This window comes from Achroia grisella, unplaced genomic scaffold (assembly GCF_030625045.1).
Source record: "Achroia grisella isolate CSIRO2021 unplaced genomic scaffold, CSIRO_AGI_Agris_v1 utg474, whole genome shotgun sequence".
In the NCBI taxonomy this organism is placed as follows: Eukaryota; Metazoa; Arthropoda; class Insecta; order Lepidoptera; family Pyralidae; genus Achroia; species Achroia grisella.
The window spans coordinates 1,130,846-1,151,291 of NW_026712878.1; the positions used below are offsets into that span (position 1 = coordinate 1,130,846).

General features: G+C 31.7%; 1 protein-coding gene across 1 annotated transcript in view; it reads right to left on the bottom strand.

Annotated features, from left to right (window-relative positions):
- The window catches only part of LOC131845461 (dopamine receptor 1-like), a 38,216-nt gene extending 25,146 nt beyond the window's left edge, over window positions 1–13,070 (bottom strand). Inside the window, exons 1-2 of the mRNA XM_059194524.1 lie at window positions 12,978–13,070; window positions 6,364–6,451 (exon numbers count right to left, since the gene is read on the bottom strand). Of these exons, the coding sequence (XP_059050507.1) occupies window positions 6,364–6,451; window positions 12,978–13,007 (118 nt within the window). The 5' untranslated portion in view covers window positions 13,008–13,070. The remainder of the gene's footprint in view (window positions 1–6,363; window positions 6,452–12,977) is intronic.
- Window positions 13,071–20,446: the final 7,376 nt, after the last annotated feature.

Here is a 20,446-nt window from a genome sequence, read left to right on the forward strand (position 1 = left end):
ATCTTGGATTTCTAAAATTTCATAATTTTCCCTAGGGGCCGGGTCCTTCGGCTATCCGACGCCGCACAGTGCGTTGAGCTAGCACACTCGTAGGTACCCTATCAATTTCAGTTTTTAAAGCTAGACCTCAATTTCAAAATTTGTCCCATGATGTATGGGTGTTGCCAGCAAATTCTGACAAAATCCACCTAAACCCCTTCAGGGGACGATTTTTGGTAGACCAACAAGACTTTTTCATTTAAAATGTCGAAAAAAATTTTTCCCACTTTATGGGACTTTTCTCCAAATTTAACCCAAAATCGGGGAAAATTTTTAGCCCTGGCAAATCTTCTTACTGGGACTTACCCATGTCAGTAGGTGGCGTTTAGCTACGGGGTTGCCATGTGCAGCAAAAACGCGATTGAAAATATCCCAAAATTTTTCCAAAAACTAAATCTCCCATAGCTTGGCCGCCATCTTGGATTTCTGAAATTTCATAATTTTCCCTAGTGGCCGAGTCTTTCAGCCTCCCAATGCCCTACAATAGGGATCGGTAGCATCCCCGCAAGTACCCTAGGAATTTCAGTTTTTGGAGAGACACCCCAATTTCTATTTTGGTCATACCATGTATGGGTGTTGCCAGCAAATTCCAACAAAACCCACCTAAAACCCTTTAGGGGATGTTTCTCGATAGGCCTTGATGCTTCTTTTGTCAAAAATGTCGAAAAAATTTTTTCCCACTTTTTGGACCATTTCTCCCAAATTACCCCAAATTCGGGAATTATTTTTAGCGCTGGCAATACTTTATACCGAGACCCATCATCGCCCCATAGAAGCCGACTCGCTGCGGGGTTGCCCTGTACCTAAAAAATGACTTTGAAAATAATCCGGATTTTTAGGACCAATTTCACACGCCCCCAACTCGGCGGCCATCTTGGATTTTCGAAATTTCATAATTTTCCCTAGAAGTCGAGTCCTTCGAGTTTCCTATGCTCCACAACCGGTGTCGCCAGTACCCCCGCAACTACCCTGGGAATTTCGGTTTTTGAAACCCTAGAAAATTTTCAACCAGTTTTTGGCAATTTTTTCGCGGCCATCTTGGATTTTAATTTTTTGTTTTTACGCCACATTCTGGGTCCCGCCGAGACGTGCCAAATCACTCTTTGAACGGAATCGATCCGAGCGAAACTGTAAAAGTTAGCCGCCATCTTTGTCCGCCATCTTGGATTTTCCCAAATTTCGGAATTTTCTCGTGGTCACCCTAGCCAAAGGAACATTTCCCCCATACATCGTCACGACCCCCCGGCACTCCTTCTGGGAGAACAACTATGTCAATCAGTGAGTGAGTCACCGTAATGCAGCTTTATATATTATAGATGTATACATATTACACCTAAAGCTATGTAGATTTATTGTTATTTTATAATAATTGCTCCTTTTTGGAACAAATATTGGACGTTACTAATCAAGATCTTTGTGGAACACAATTTTAAATTATTAAATTGTACCTTATCAAATTTTATTATAAAAAACTTGACATCAAATCGAGTATATAACTTATATATAAAATTCTCGTGTCACAGTTTTCGTTCCCATACTCCTCCGAAACGGCTTGACCGATTCTCATGAAATTTTGGTAGCGTATTGAGAAGTTCTGAGAATCGGCCAACATCTATTTTTCATACCCCTAAATGTTAGGGGTAGTCCACCCCTAATTTTTTTTTTATTTTAAGGCAAAACAACGTTTACCTGGACAGCTAGTATATAAATAAATATATACCTGGTTATACGTGAAAACGAGTAGTGCATTTAGAATTTAACAAAATGCAATTCTTACTGCGCACCACTTGTCCATGTTGCATTAGACCACATTTAATATTAAAGTGAGGTTCTTTCCTCCAGTAAATGTTTTACAGACAAGCAAGTACGCTTAAATAATAAAATCGTCTAATTCCGACTTTGCTGAGTAGAGAATAAATGATGCTTCCCCTTTTATAAATATATTAATGTTGAAAAGAAATGACAGAATCAGTATCTAATACCACTTATAGATAAACGATGTTATTATACATACTCGTATTATACAATTCTCGATACTTTAACGATATCAATGAAATTTTATATTATATATGAGAGTAATAGACTAGAAAGCATAATAGTAGGTATAATATATTATTTAAGAGTGCAATAAAAAATAAATAAAATAAAATAAATAATATATTTTAGCGATACATTGAGAATGCAAATTCAGCCAATGAGAATTAGCAATACACTTTGAATAAAAGTTATAACACTTAACATATATCAAATTAAAAATAAACAAAGAAAGTATATAATATGAACGTGGTTAGATACAACGGGAGAGGACGATCAAAAAAAGTTGAATGGATTGTGTGAAAGATGATACTAATAAAAGGAGAGTATCAGTAATTGTGACCGATAAGGTACAGTGGAAGAGGATGACATACTGCGCCGTCCCCAAATAATGAGCTAAAGGCAAAGCAATGATGAATAAATATTTCATGATAAGTACAAGACTCCATTACAAAATCAGCACAACTATACCCGTACTACGGCTACACGTGATCTTATTCAATTTTGTTATATCTACGTTTTAAAGATGCTCTTTCTGAATACTGTATATTTTATTCACACACGCTGAGATATTGAATATAAATATATAATATAATAGTTTTTATTTGATCTCATTTTACTTGCTTTCTAAATCATATCCAAAATTGGACAGGAATAATAAAGTATAAATAAAGTATGCAAGCATTTCATTAATATTTTTAAAGCGAAAGTTTGTTAGACTGGGATGGAGATCTGTTTGTTACTTTTTTATATAAAGACTATTGGATGGAATCTAATCAAAATTAAGTAGTCCAGTTAGAACGTATTCTAGATATAGTATGTATTCTATACAGAGCCTGCGTAAGTTACGATAAAATAAATATATAATACATTTATTTTATCCTAACTTACACAGACTGCCCTAATTTAGGTCAATATAAAATATACTTAATAAATGTTAATAAACACTAAAATGTTTGCTCTACTGTATATTTTTGTATAAAAAGGTTTCTAATCAAAAAATACTTAATACCATCAACTTAATTAAACAAAGACGAAAGACGCAATTGGAAAATTCAATGGCGGTGGAAATACGAGTAGATGAATAAAATTAATTATATTTATATTATAAAGATATAATTTGTTGAAACTAATCAGTTGGTTCAAACTTACTCTTTTTTGCTTGATAATGAAATACTGCACCTATTTGCGCTAAGTGACACTGGAGATGGATGGATGATATTCTTATGCATGATGACATAGATTTTTTTTTTTATCAAGATGGTTTCTAGAGGAAACATTCCCCCATTCCCCCATATTCAAGGGACTTTTAAAATTCAACTTAAATAAAGATAAATAAATATTAATTAGTATTGCTAAGAACAATAAATACTCAACCGAGTTAAAATTCTTATTATAGTAAGTCTTTTGTTTACCTACATTTCAATTTCAATTTCAGTTGTTATCATAATCAAGAAGACAATTTACTTCTTCTAATAAATTAACTTGTATACTCGTATTTAAAATGAATTTCAAAACAATACCGTGAAGAATGTTAACTTTAATAAGTTAAAATTAATTATAAATTTATCTAATAGAAAAAGCTGTGATAAAAAACTTGAATAAAGTATGGAACTTTTTAAATAACTTAATTTTCTACTCGTATATTAAAATAACTTTGTTACTAGTTATGAATAAGATTTCATTTCTTGTGCATACTTAGAATATAAAACAATATTTTCTCTGCAGGTATGAGCAAATGAGATGTGAGTACTATACTAATTGCGTGGATTGCATTGCTACGGTAAGTGGTATTGAATCGTATGTAGTTATTGGTTTTGAATAGCAATAGCACATGCACGTAACTTTTTAATACACTAAAATGGTAAAATATTTCTTCTATATATTTTTTTAAATGTTGCAATATTTAAAGTTTTTTGTTTGTTTATTGAAATTGTGAGTGTCTGTGTTTAAGCATCTACCAAATAAACACCATTTCATTTCATTTTATTTCAATACATGTATATCTTCGATATCTAATAAATAATATATTTCAATACAAAGCTATGGTATTTAAAACATAAATAATCGGTGATAAATTCAAATGACTGTTGGCTGATATGTTTCTTTTAGAAATATTAAAATGATAGCTTTTCTGTTTTAACATTAACTGTTACGGATATACGAAGCAGAAAACTAGGTAGAATAGTTACTGAACTATTCACACCAAGGAACAAAGTGGAATATAGAAAAGAAATAAATTTGTTACACAGAAATGACACGAGATCTTGCAGTATGTAGGAAGAAATTTAATGTAATTAAAAAATACTTTTAATGTTCCACTCCGCTTCTTTGGAATAGTTGTAATATAATCAGTATAATTAACACTGGCTTTCATCTTGGTGTAGACTTTACGATAAACTCTACCTATAAATAAAGTATGTATGTTTAGTGACTAATGTTTCTAAGAACTGTATATATTTTAATTTTAGTTATAAGAGAATCTACGATTGCTGATGGTAAAAGACATATATTTCAAAATTGATAAATAATCGAACAATAGAAACAATTTTTCTAAGACTTCATTTTTCTTTTAAGTATATATAAATAATATGATAAAGGTCTAAGAAGGTGAATCGTGCACACATATATTATCTGGTTTTTTTAATAGTATACTCATCCTGCATTTAAGTGTACGTGTATATTCCAAGAGAGCTCACAACAAAGTAAAAATGTGAAATATATAAAGAGGTATCAAAATAATATAAAAAGAATGGTGCGGAAGCTGCAAACAACACGTGGTTGGGGTTATACATATACAGTTTCATATTATTATACTATATATGCAACGATGATGCGATGATACTATTGGAATCACTAAATTGGATTGGTTCGACATCGTCCGACGAACTCCCAATAGTATTACGTGGTATTACCCAATGGAGGTAATCAAATTCGGAGTCACGGGTGCAAATAGATTTCATTTGCTGTACCTTTAGTACTAAAATTGCGGGCGAGTTGCGTCTTCTTAAATGTTTTCCTATGTGTATTATATCTAATTCTAGCTGATCCCGCAAACGTTGTATTGCCATATAAGTTATAATTATAAATATGTATCGATATTAAGAAATAGAGATTGGTAAACATTTAGGATTGTATGTATTTTTATAGCCACATTACAAAAATATAAATTGTCCAAAAAATAAATGTTAGATGTGTATAACCATTATTACTTAGAGGTATGAAAAATAGATAGTGGTCGATTTTCAGACCTACTAAATATGCATATAAAATTTCATAAAAATCGGTCAAGCCGTTTCTGATAACTAACATTGTGGCACGAGAATTTTATATACAGTAGGTATATAATTGTGTAATGTAATGTATATTAAGATACGTAATAAAATAAACATTTACAACAAAGGGAGTTAAATGTGTTTAGTTTTTGTGTGAGATACTATCCATTATACAAAATTCGCTTAATTTGTAATAATATAAAATAAGTATATATTACATAGTTTTGTGAGTAAGCTAATATTGTATTACCAATATTTGATATTTAAACAAATATACTTTTTCTAGAATATTGTCAACAATTTTCATATTATTAATATGAAAGAACCGATCGTCGTGGAGATCTTTCGGGGAGGCCTTTGTCCTGCAGTGGACGTACACAGGTAAATCTAAGATGAGGTCGTAGTTTGATGTTGACACTTTGTTTTTATACGTCTTGGTGTTAAGGGATCCGGAAATAATTTATACGGCACAACAAACTTTACCGGTTCGGCTAGTACAGTAGAAAACCGAAGTAGCCTTTAAATTGAAAATCATCCGCCATTATTACAACAATTCAAATATTATTCTAACTCTTTCACTTCTAAGCTATTTCCAAGTCATTCGTTTCTGTAACTCCCTACTCCCCTCTTTTGAACTCTCCACTCGATCTGCTCAATCTCATGAAATATTTAAAAATAGACTAAGATCTCGTTTATCTCTCTCTATAGCTCTTTTATTGATCTCTGAAACCTTCTAATATGTTTAAGTTTAGTTTATATATTATACCTACATGTGTAATTGTATGTCTATTTATTCTATTAATAATTATTGTGTCTTGTGCCATCTTCTTTTTACGATAGTCCTATTTTCCAAGTTGTATGTAAAAAATTGCTTACAGCGATAAGACCGATCGTTTTACTGTTTTTCTTATTGTATTTCTTCTATGTGCACAATAAAGAGTTTATTATTATATTATTAATCATATTTTTTTGAAGTCGGTTAGAAGTAGTTTCTTATCTCTGAATGAGTACATACCAACAAGTAGTATGGAAAGTAACGTCACCGCATCCGGTTCCTCACCATCGCCGTATTCCACCGTCGTCTCATTCAACTCTATCGCCAACTGCAAGTAAATATTTTTAATGTAAAATTCGTGTAAACAGTTAAAAGGGGTCAGCAGTAACACTAGTAGTAAAGTCAGTTATGTCGCGTACAAAACGCAACGTAGCAATAAAACGCAACAGAAAAGGAGCGTTCTGATTGGAGCGCACACCCATCCAATTTGAATTCTACGCATAACGTACAGACTTCAAAAGTAGAATCGATCGTGGCAACGTACATTTTGTTAACTCATCCATAATTTGCAACTAATATATTCACCATTAAATTCAAAATAGTAAGCGAAATCTATCATTTCTACAACCCTGTAATCTACTGAAGCCATCAACAAATACCACCTATCAATCGTGCCGCATCATCGCCTCACAGGTCTTATGTAGGACATTTTAGTCTCTTATGAACGTCAAGTTTTTGTACTAATATTTTTTCCTACCTTACGAGTTCTTCTCATCGAATTAAATCTGTATAGAGAACTGAATTCAGTATACACATTAAATTGAGAAGAACTGGCAAGTAACTAAAATGAATTACTTTTTTCCTTTTAATGTCTATTTAATGGTAAATAAAGAGAGAACTGATTAATAAACTAATTCACATAGTACTTGTACTATGGTATATTATTTAGCTTATAGACAAATGGAAAATGGAATTTGCTAGACTTATATAAATTTTAATGGGTCATTATTACATTATTTATAATGTTAACCGGGTCTTAACACGAATAATTTGATGGTAAATAAAGGTATTTACCTCTCTCGATGTTTCGACAAGTAAACTCGTGACCACGGCTAATGCAACCTCGTAAACCTACCAACTTTTATCTATACATATAAATAAAATTGAAGTGTCTGTTTGTAATATCGAAATAACCGTTTTTTACTACATCCATAGGAATATAAATACGGTACATACACCAAAATAACATTTTTTTCAATTTTTGTCTGTCTTTCTGTTTGTTCCGGCTATCTGAAATGGCTGGATTTTGACGGGCGGGACGGGACTTTTATTGGCAGGTAGCTGATGTAATAAATAGTAATTTAGGCTACTGTTATTTTAGAAAAATAAAGTTAAATTCCACGCGGACAAAGTCGCGAGTACAGCTAGTTTAACGTAAAATTATTCATGCTCATTATTACGTTTGTCAATATTTACAATTATGTAAGAAATAATCAATATGTATAAGAATAAGTTAACATTTTTAATAAAATGACCTATGCAGCCCTATTCATAGAAAAAACATCCTGGTTAAACAGACAACGCCATCTAGTCTCAACATATAACAGTTAGTTATAATACAAGTAGTCATATCTGATATATAAAATTCTCGTGTCGCAGTGTTAGTTACATACTCCTCCGAAACGGCTTGATCGATTTTTATGAGATTTTATTCAGTAGGTTTGAGAATCGGCTACTATCAATTTCTTATACACCTAAGTGATAAGAGTGTTCCACCCCTAATATTTGTTTTGGACAAAATGTTTGTACTTTATTTTTTTATAATGTGGTAAAAATGCATACTACCCTAAATTTTCACCCTTCTAACATCGACCCCTATTATTTAATAGCGATATTAATTTATGTGGTAAAACAACGTCTGCCGGGTCAGCTAGTATATATGTATATATATTATAGCATACATATGATCGTATAATATAACATATAAGTAAATACAGAAATACAGTTAAACATAAAATAATGGTTAAACGTTATAGCAGTTATTGATTATTATACGCATTACAACATAATTCATGCGTGAAATTCATTGAATATGTTTATCGAAAATCGATGGAAACAAGTCTTGTTTACGACTTACTTAGACTTCATCTCGGAACTTCGTTTGTAAAGTTTCAACAGCAATGTTCAGTTAATGGAAATATACACAATCGCGTTGGAAGAAAAATTATGAACAAGAGAAAAAAATTAAAGACACTATTTAAAAAGTAAATAGGTAAATATAAGTAAATTTTCTTACTTATTGCATTTTAAATTGTTAAATATACATATTTTTATATTTTGAAATTCAATAATTAAGATTTTGATAAATATATTTAAAAAACAATTAAAAATACAAAAAATATGAAAATACATAAATAATATTAAAAAAATAGTCCAATTACAAAGCGTTGATTATACCGAATAGAGTTGATTTTTTGAGAATATAAATGTCTAAAAACTGTTAAAAACTGAATTAACTGTTGACTAAATCTATGTTGTTATTTCCGTTCTAAATAAGAACAATAATTATGTTATTGCACTAGTAAGAATATTAGTTCTGTTATCAGTTCCGGTGTTTCGGGAGCAAAAGATGGCGGTTAAAAGACGATACAGAACCAGACGAGGACGGTATCAGACGGACGAGTCGTGAAGAAGTTTCTAACAATACATAATTATAACTAAATGATGTCATGCTATGTCATGTCATTTGCTATAAATACTGCCTTAATAATGGAATAAAATGTGGGTTGTTGCCAATATCGGAAGAAAGTTGATAGACGGCGCCACTAAGTTACGCCGTGTAGATAGCAGCGCCATATTCTCCAGACTACTGTTCTAGAACGAATACCTGTGCCTGTGGCTAGTCTATGGCATCCCATGTCATATTGGTGGTGGGGCAAGAGCGACTACCGGAGAGAGAATACATTCGAGAGGACACTTAGGTCTTGATGGTCGAGTAGTGAAGGACTAAGTACCATTTACAGTTAATATAATAATGGTAATATCTATAATTAGCATAAAAAATCTCTATTCCTAAATGATTACTTAAGGAAATTAAAAACAAACGTGAAAAAGATGAGGACGCCCTAATGGAATATTATTGCAGTAGATTTGATTATGAACAAAGGAAAATTTTACATTTTGGAATTATATTAGTTTTTGTAATTAATAAAGAAACACGCTCTATTTAATTTCTATAAATAGATTGAATACTTTTAACAAATATAAACTTTTATTATAGTTTTATTCACCGTTTGTCCGTATTAATCAAACTTAGCGAGGTCAGAAATTAGTAGCAAATCATGGAAAATCAACTGATGAAGGAAACGCGCTGAGACTTAACACGCAAACATACTACCGCACCAATCAGTTCATCGAATTGTAATTAAATATTTCAAGGTAGAACATATAAGAAATATACACTACAATAAGCGATACAACCTTACAAATTCTAAATATGAATTTTTTAACTATTCACGCAATTGCTCGACCCGTCACTGTGAAACTTGATATACACATAGTATTTAATATAGATGACTAAATCTGATAAGATGTTTAATTAGAGCAAATAAAGCCGCAGGTAAAACCTACTATGTCATACTATGTGCACCAACATAATTAATATGAATATTACGTACGTACTTAGTTATAGTAGAAATTAATACTTACTCATTTTTTATGTAATGGTAATGGTAAACCTAATGATGATTATTAATCATCTACATACAAGAACGACACTATGTCATCATGTTATCATAGAACTTCCGTGATATAAGTCATACGTATTCATTCATTAAGGATGAATTAAAAAATCTATCATTTTACTGCTTTATGCTATAATTTCCCTTCAACAGAAACACATCTTACAAAGCAACCTATGGTGATATAAGTTAGATATACACATCTTACAAAGCAAGGTGTTTGATATAGGTAAGACTGATTTTTTACAAAATCCATATAGCTCGTGCCTAATGTTTACAATTTGTTATTTTACAAATTTTAGCTTCTACATCTCATATGTAGTCTGTACTACATAAATTGTATGACTGCAACCTACAAAATGTTACTCTACAAAGATAATAGATAGAACTGGTACAAGATAAATAAGGATTACTGTAATGAGATGCTTACCTAAATCTGAGTGGAGGCCACAGGTGTCTCTACCAAGGAAACTTTAAAATAATTCAAAGTGAATGTCCTCGTTTGAGGAATGAGAGCTAATTTAAAGGTCCTAATATTAAAAATACATTTGTGCTTAGAAGTTAGTAATTTTTAATGAAATTCCTTAGACATGGTATGTAAATTAATATTTGTACTTATATACATACATTTGACGGCCTCGGTGGTCTAGCGGTTTAGCACACCGCTTTATTTCCGATGGTCGCGGGTTCAATTCCTCGCACGGCACAAACATTTGTATTCATGAGTATGATTGTTTGTATCTGTCACAGAAAACACCCCCTTTTTTTTGTTTAATATGTATGTTTTTATATATATACATATAGTACTAGTACCCTTAACACAAGCTTTAGTTTGCTTAACTTGGGTCTGGATAAGCGCTGTGTGAATTGTCTTGAGATTATTATTATTACTATAAACTATTAATGTTTAATCAAATTCTTCGTATATACTGAATATTATTGAAAATTTAAAGAGTTCTGTAAAAGTGGACCCCTTAAAATACGACTTTATCCGTCCATCTGTCACAGTTCAATATTTCAGAATCTATTAACAAACACTGACATTTTTGATACTGATGGCGAGATCAATTTTACAGACCTGTGAAAATTTAAACACTACATTCTGACTTTCCCAGAAAGAGCAACACTTCTTGCTTATTCTTCTTGTGATGAATCTGCATTCCGAATGTACATAGAATCAAAATATTACTATTCAAAAGTGCTTGTAATGAGTTCATTTGAATAAAGATTATTTCTATTTCTATTTCTATATTTCCCAAAAGTCGAGTAGTAAACGATATATTAATGTTGTAATAATAATTATTAAAAACGTTAAGCACAGGAGTAACAAATATGACGCTGACGAAGTCGCGGGCATCAACTAGTATTTAATAAAATCTATCAGAGAATCAGAAAGATTATTTTTTTACATTAACTGTAGAAAATTATAACGTCACGGAGGTTATTAAAGTGAAAAATACCTGCACTTATACTTCACGCATTATAACATGGTGCTGGTATATAAGTTATTATTGAAACGTGAATCCACCTAAACGGTTTTGTGCTGAAAGTTTATTCTTGTTTGTTTCGATTCGAATTACTTTGCGAATTTGGCCTCGGGGGTCTAGCGGTTTAGCACACCGCTTTACTTCCAATGATCGCAGGTTTAATTCCTCGCATGGTGCAAATATTTGTATTCATGAGTTTTATTGTTAGTATCGGTCTGTGTGTTTTCTATATGTATTTACAAGAAAATCTAAGTATTATATCAGTTGTTTAGTACCCATAATACAAATATTGTTATTTGTCCTGGGTTATTTATTGTTATTATTAGACAAGTAAAAATATGCTATGATACATCATGTCTTGTCGAATACAGTGAAGAACTCATAAACTTTACATTACTTTTATAATGTATTCATATTTTTTTGTAGCATAGGGGACAAACGAACTTGCGGTTCACCTGATGGTAAGTGACTACCACCGCCCATTAGCACCTCGTAATATCGGGGAAATCCAATAAATGCAACATACTTATAAGAAAAATAATCTCTTTTCTTGAAAGTTTCAATATCGTATCGGTTCGTAAATACCAATGCTGGAAGGTTATTTCACAATATGCTTATGCGTGACAAAAAAATTCTAAAAAAACGCCATGTAAAATAGAAAATACTTTTATGGGTCTATATAAATAAGTATAATGCAGAATATGCAATATGGATTATGAATATTCAGTATATTCAATTATAAAAAAAATGTGACAATAACGAATTCAGTCATTCATTCAATTCATTTAATCCAGATAAACATAAAATTTGTCAACATAGGTCTGCGCCAAGATACAATGCGCAGAGATAGTCATTTTTATCGTGTTTATTTTTAATCGCCCTCAGTGGCGATGCGTACCGACCAGCCCCCGTCGGCGAAAAGTTTTAGATGCGTTGAGGCCACCACCCACCGTGCAAGGCCAGACTAGGTTGTAGGTACAGTCAGCAACAATTATCAATGAGCACGCTTCAAACATAATAATAATAATCCCAGGACAATTCGCACAGCGCCATCTAGACCCAGCTAGAGCTTGTGTTACGGGTACCAGACAACTGATACAAATACATAGATTTTTTTTCGTAAATACATATGTTATACATAGAAAATACCCCGACCGATACAAATAATCACATTCATGAATGTTTGTGCCGTGCGAGAAATCGAACCTAATAAAGGAATCGAAAATCAGAAGTAAGGCATTGTGCTAGACCGCTAGACCACCGAGGCAGTCAAACATGTTTAGACACATTCATCATCTCATGAAATAAGTAGGTAAATAATAGCTGTGTATAAAAGTCCATGAACCAAAATATATTTGTAATAAAACCGATTTGTATAAATGATTTCAGAAGAAGTCGGCAACGCACACGTGACACCCCTGGTTTTTCTAGCGTCCATAGCTACCAGGTAACCGTTTGCCATCAAATGGGCCGTATGCTTATTTTGCCACCATTGTTATATGAAAAATGACATTCAAAGTAAATATTAGTGAGAACTGAAGAGCGTTACGGGTATATGGTATTGCTCTGAAGAAAAGCCTTTTATGAAAGTCTGAATTAATATTTAAAATAAAAAAACAGTACTCACATTGGTAGGGAAAATAGAGGCGAACTCCATTTTAATCCAGTTCACTGGCTCGGTTCGTCATGTTCAGGTCTTGGTGTCTACTTTCAACAGGAATATTTGCAGCCGACTGTACCGCCACGCGATGTGTAGCGACGCCATTATGTGCCAGGGTTACATTTCTGTAACAAAATACAAAAGTTGTACTTTTTAATCTGTTATAATTTTGTTGTAGGTAAATGAATCCTACAGTGTTAAGGGTATACCTCCCTGTACCCTATAAACAAATTAAATGAAATGAAATTTATTCAATACGACACAATAACAATATTCATAAAATATAATGACAAAATGTATATTCATCATCATCATTTCAGTCCGGAAGACGTCCACTGCTGAACAAAGGCCTTCCCCAAAAATCTCCACCCCGATCAGTCCTGCGTTGCTCGCAAACAATACTTTCCAGCGCTTTTGACCAGTTCCTCGATCCACCTCGGCGGAGACCTACGTATTAATAAAATAATGTTCATTAATAAAGAAAAAAAATGCATTTTAATGAATTAACAACAAAATCGATCAAACTCTTTAAATATTTTTAAACTCTGTAAATTTGTTTTCCTAGAGGACCCAACATCCGTCGGAGTTGCCGACCAATGTTGACTCGCCTCCGCGACTACTATAATAGACACCTGGTGAGAGAAATCCTGAAGTTTTTAGTGAGTAAAGGTCTCACAGTAACTGCTTACCTCCACAGGTATAGAGGGAGTCACCACGACGGCCCTTCTCAAAATAAAGTAAAGTGTTTCTAGAAGTTTGGCCCGGGTTTATTAACTTAATTACTACAGCACACGCACTTTTATTTACATACTGTATTTCAGTTACAGCTTTCGTGTAACAGGTGCGGTGTTGGATTGCGGCAGTCCATATTGCACGCGTGATACTGAACTGCAGCAACTAAAATATATATATTTGGTAAACCGACTTTGTAATTGGGACTTTATAGTTGATTTGCCAAAATATTTTTATGTAGCAATATTAGTCATTCTCACGACTACAATCTGAAGTGTTTTTTTACTTATGTGATAATAAAATAGTGCACCCTCTTGCACAAACTGAAACTGCAAAAATGTTTGACTATAATAGGATGAACTTCAAGTCATGCCCGACCTATGTTGTGAATTAATAACTGTAGTTTCTATGGGAAACTGCGTGAAGATTTACATTTCCACTCGTTACTAACTATCAATTTCTGAGAGAAGTGTGTTGACTTACAAGGAGACTATGTAGAACTATACACTCAACTGAAACACCTATTCAGCACTATATCAGCAGCTTGCTTTGTAAGCTATGTTTCGGTTGTAGGGTACAGATTAGACAGGGAGTTTCCCAGATTAGAGGCATAACATCTTGGTCCTCTGGAATGGCAACTCCTGGATCGCGGGTGTCACATAATACGTGATCTCTGTAGTACTGTTATATGCGATTGACTGTTTACCATAGATGATCTGTTGGATGGTTTGACAATTTGATTACATCATTATATAGTATAAAACAAAGTCGTTGTCGCTATCTATCCGTTCCTATGTATGCTGAAATCTTTAAAACTACGCAACGGATTTTGAAGCAGTTTTTTTAATAGATAGAGTGATTCAAGAGGAAGGTTTTATTAGGAAGGTTTTTATAATACATGTACATCCGTGCGTAGCCGGGGCGATTAGCTATTAATCGATATAAATTAGTACTAGCTACGCCCGCGGTTTCACCCCCATGAAATTTAGCCTTGTGTTATTCTGATATACAAGCTATATCACTGTAAAATTTCAACAAAATCTGTTTAGTAGTTTCTGCGTGAAAGAGTAACAAACATCCATCCATACTCACAAACATACGCATTAGTAATATTAATCAGATTACAAATAATTATATCTAATAACTACTAAACTTAATAAGAGATTGCGACGTATCCATTTTTATTACAAGATATTATTAAGGGGAGGTTACTCGAGCGCGACAGATCCGAGGGTGGTGGGCACTCGGTGTGAACATTTATTGCTTTACAATTAGGTTATTTCAGGATTGCGAAACACATAATTTTTAATTAAAAAATAAATCCACAGATCCTTTTTAATGTAATAACGATTATGTGTATACTTTATTAATTATGAACTGCATGTTTTTGGAATAATATTCGGTAAAATATACTTTAATTTATTTAAAACCTTCAAAATTTTTGAGAGGTTTACGAGATATCAATGGCAATATTTCCGATATTTTTGGAAATCTTCAAATGTTTCAAAATTGTTTGCACCTTAAACAATTATTTAAATCATTATTTAGACAATATTCTTCGCACAATGAGAGTATTTTTTAAAAATCATGTTAAAGCCTTTCTTTTCACAGTATATGAACATTCTATGTAACATAACAGAATATAATATATTCTGTTATGTTACATAATTATGGTATTGCTTGTGCATCTACTATTAACAAAGGACAATGGTTCTTATTACATATGTATTATGCTTACTTGTTTACTTACTTATTACTTATTACATATTTTATTTTTTAATTGTTTTGTTAATAGTAGATGCAGAAGCAATACCATAATCTTATATAGTACGTAAATAAGCCATATAACAATATATTTATTTAAACTCTAAGGAGTATTTACCTAAAACTGACGGCAACATTTTATGTGATACATCAATTTATTCAATTTGTCACGAATAAATAAGCTTTCTGAAAGTAACTTTTATTTTAACGTCGGCAAGAATCTCAACTCGCAAATCGAAATCTTATTTCAACACCTACATTGATATATCTTATAGGTATATTCTTTTCTAAATGTCAACTATCTGAGCCGTTAAATGATGTTTTGGCATATAAATTAATAATGCTATAAAAGAACAAGGGTTGGTGGTAGAAGGGTGACAATTTAGAATCATATGTTTTTTTTATTTTTCCAAAAAAAAAAATATGTGTGTGCCATTTCACTTATACTACTGGTAAAAAATAGATAGTTAGTTATTATATATTTTTCACCCTCAAGTGAAAAGTGACTTATGGAGTATACATATAAAATTTAACCAGATTTTGTTTAAATTTTATATGTATACTATATATGGTTAAGCCATTTCGGAGAAGTATGACAAATAACAGAGTTTGTCGTATGAGTACTGGACTACTGATTGAAACTACCAACTATCACTACCATCTAGAATTATAAATTAATCGCATTTGTGTTATATTTATTACTACAATGTATATTACCTAGCTAACTAACTTCAAGTATTATTATTACTGCTCCTTTTTAATGTTGTAATCTTATGGTTGCACAAATAAAGCATTATTATAATTTTTATATATCTATATAAAACATGTCCATGGTGTTGTTTATGTTTCTAGTTATATTTAATGTTTACGATCAAGTGGGCTTAACTAACTGGAAGAGCATACCAGCAGGTTTGCTCTTCCAGTTACTTAAAAAAAAAGATAGTTATTAAGAGAAGATCATTCGAGTAATTCAAGTGCAGAAGTATTTGAAATATAATATCAACTAGAACGCTATTCATGAATTATCTACTAAGAACTTGTATGAGACAAATGAATAGCCACATGAGTGACATGTTTCAATATAATATATTGATGTGTACTCAAGCTACGAGCAATAAGGACACCTTCACAGTAATTAGTTTAAGACGGGACAAAGGATGTAACGCAAATTACTGTACATTATTCATGTACATAATGAAACTCTGAATACGTCCAATGTTATAAAATATGGCAGTCAAAATTGGATCTCTGTCTACATAGTTGTGCCATATACCTTGCTGGCTATTAGTAGTTATAGATCAAAAATCAAAACTTAACCTACCTAATCTACATGAATAAAGATATTTTGGATATCTTTATTCATTCTATTATAGACTCTAATGATATGACAAATTTACAGTCAGTTCGGAGAACTTTCTAGCTGAGAAGAGCTGATATCATTGTTTTAATTTTCGTGGGTGACTCCCTATAGCGTTATATAGGAAAATATTACTGGTTGACGTTCAGTTGTTTGGGCAACTTTTCTTCATTAGCACCTATATCAGTATAAATTCGGGACGGACAGATGATTTATACTCTGTATATATCTGTATCGGTACTATGATATAAGCAGATTTAGTACTTGATGTAACCGTCATTTTTTTTTCAAATAAATTACTATTATGATTATGAACAAAATTAATGAACTTGAAGTAATAAAAATTAAAACGAACAACCGCGTATATTGTGACTTTTCACATTCACTTGTATTCGTCCATGATAAGTAAAAATCTAATAATCTAAGTAAAATATCAAAAGCTCCTCACAGCTTCAGAAGTTGTCAAACTTGAATCCGATGGCTATAAAGTGCTTTTAAAGTAATTACTGCCATTAATCGTTAGGTCAAGTTCTTTTGAGCTGCTTTAAAAATGTCACAGGCCAATCTATACTTAACTTCGTTGATTAGTTGATCATCTTCATTCAGTATTAATCTTTGATCAAGACGTAAATGTATATTTTTTCATCAGAAATCTTGACTATTAATCATATTAATGAATTCAATAATGTAGATATACATTTCTACTTGTTCAGTACCTTAACACAGTTGCAAATTAATATTGATTTATAATTTCGATTCAATTTACTATAATAGAAACGAAACTAATTCAGAACGTTAATTCACTGACATTAAATTAATTGTTTATTTTTATGATTAGTTGATCATCTTCATTCTGTAATTATCTTTGATCATGACGTAAATGTATAATTTTTCATCAGAATCTTTATCTTGACTATTAATCGTACTAATTAATTCAATAATGTAGATATACATTTGTACTATATATTAGATATATTTGATCATTACCTTAACACAGTTGAAAATTAATATTAATTAAATTCAATTTACTATAATAGAAACAGAAGTAATTCATAACGTCAAATCTCTGATATATGTATACTACTCAAATGATATATACTTAGATTTCAAATAATTTTATAAATGATTTTGTTTGACATGTTTTTGTTAAACTGATAAAAAAAAATATTTTTATATAATCTAATATTCTCTTATCACAATGTTAGTTACCATACTCCTCTGAAACGATTTTGCCAATTTTTATGAAATTTTGTGTACGTATTAGGTAAGTCTGACATCAGTCGACATTTACTTTTCATACCCTCAGATAAGGATGACCCACCCGAAAATATATTTTTTTATTATCTTTGTCAAAACTTTTTTTTATTAAAAAAAAAATCTCTAAATTTCACTCTTCTACCATAAACCCCTATTTTTTAAAGTTGTTCAACCGCTCCACTACTGGTTGTATTGATTCGTATTTATTGTAGAGACATGAGACGAACTCCTTAGCATTCAAAGAATTCACCGTGCGGATGCCGGGTCCATACTGTAGCAGAGAGGGAAACTCCGATCAGTTCCCGGGATTTGTGACCTGGGTGTAGGTTCAAGCCCTTTGCCAAAATAGATCAACACTCATATACACCGCTCGTGTTTCTCGCTCAGCTCAGCCTCCTCTCTCAGCAATCTGGTAGAAGCCTGTTAGTGGAGCTTAAGATACTTACATGTTCTAGTGTCTAGGCCAAGATCTTATAGAAGATTGTAAAGAGACTTTAAAAAGCTTCCAGATTTATGTATTTATTGTATCTTTCTTTTACATATGTCTCCAACTATATTACAATATATAAAATAATTTGTAATACTTTAGTAACTGGCGATATTTCTACTAATTTTGATCACGGCATGGAACACATCATTACACACACATAAGATATGAATTCATATCTGAAAGGCAAATTTTCACATACGATTCCTCTCAAGAATTGAAGGGCCTAAGCAATTTCTGACGAAGCACGTTACTAGTGATATGCAAGTACTCTTATAGAACATATCCATGGATAATAAAAAATCCGTTGATTGAAACCGAATTCAAAATACGATTGAATTGGGAACATATCCCATAATTCTCAATTCAATCGTATTTTTCGTGCATACGGTTTATTTAAATAAACATAATATGAGTCTGTATTTTATTTATTCGTTCAGGAAATCAACTTGAAACGATTTTATTTGCACATGTTAACTAAACAAAACAGAAAAATAGACTTTTATTTTTGAAATTATTTATTTATTTGTCAAAAATTAGTTTGTTAGCCACATAATTTTGATAAAGTACCTGTGTGAAAATAGTAAACGATTTTAATGTTTTCTCGATACTTATAATTGTAATGAACTTATTTGCAGAAGAAATATTTGTTTGAACTAGTCAAGTGTATTTCTGTTATATCCATTATATAATAGAAAAATAAATATATATAAAATCAAATATTCCATATTCAATTCTATCGTGGTAATAAGATAGAAAAAGGCCAAGTCTCTGTAAGGCTAATGTTATAAAGCTGATTTTTTTCATTGTTAAGCTTAGAACGCTAATTTTAAGAAATAGTTCAAATTAAAAATAATCGTTTAGAATCGGACAGCTCAACTTTATTGAAGAAATCAAATCAAACTACGACTAATAGAAGCGGAGCATGAATGAAAAGTGACGCAGACGAAGTAGCGTGAGCCAGCTAGTAATTCAGAATATCCATTGAAATCCGTGATTGATGTAGGTGCATCACTACGAATAAGTCATCGTACGTGTTCAGAATATTTAGGATACCGAATCCACACGCAGTGGTATTTGCTCAAATATTTGTCAAGATATTAGGTATTCGTGGAAATATGCAAATATTGAATTATAGAAAAATGAGGTCAATTTACGTAGCTTAGAAATAAAGTATTTTATAAAACTTTCATAGAATTTTATAATATTAATTGAATAAATCAAAATTGTTTCCCAAAAATCAATATATACACATTCTATGATGTTTTTAAATCTTTGGTGTCTGCGTATTGATAACGTTTTCTTTTTTATAGAAGTCCTTTCTGTTATTGTTCAGACAGTTAATGGACATGAACTATAAAAAGTAATATATGCAGTGGAAGTTGAGGAAACTTAAAAGTTTTCCTCGACCTGTCTGTCTGTCTCTTAATATTTCGCAACTAAACGCCTGGATGGATCTTAATAAAATCTAACGTAATGGTAGACTGCACGATGAAAATTAGTGCAGAGAACCTGCACAAATTTTCATCTTCTTCCCGATTATTTTGTGAGATAAAAACAGCCAAATCCATCTTTGTAATAGAGTCTAATATTACGTAAAATTTCATTAAGACCTATCTAGCCATTTATTCGTTAAATAATAAGAAATAGACGGTCACACTATTGCAATTATAGTATTAGTATGCAATTTAAAATATATTTAAATAAGAATAGTCGGGAAATTTTCTTGTCACGTTCACTTGTTGATAAGCAACTTTTCTGGTACAACTGAAAAGGCAAACAAACCGACAGCCCATCCGATGGAAAGTGGTAAACGTTGCTGATAACAGGAAATGATAC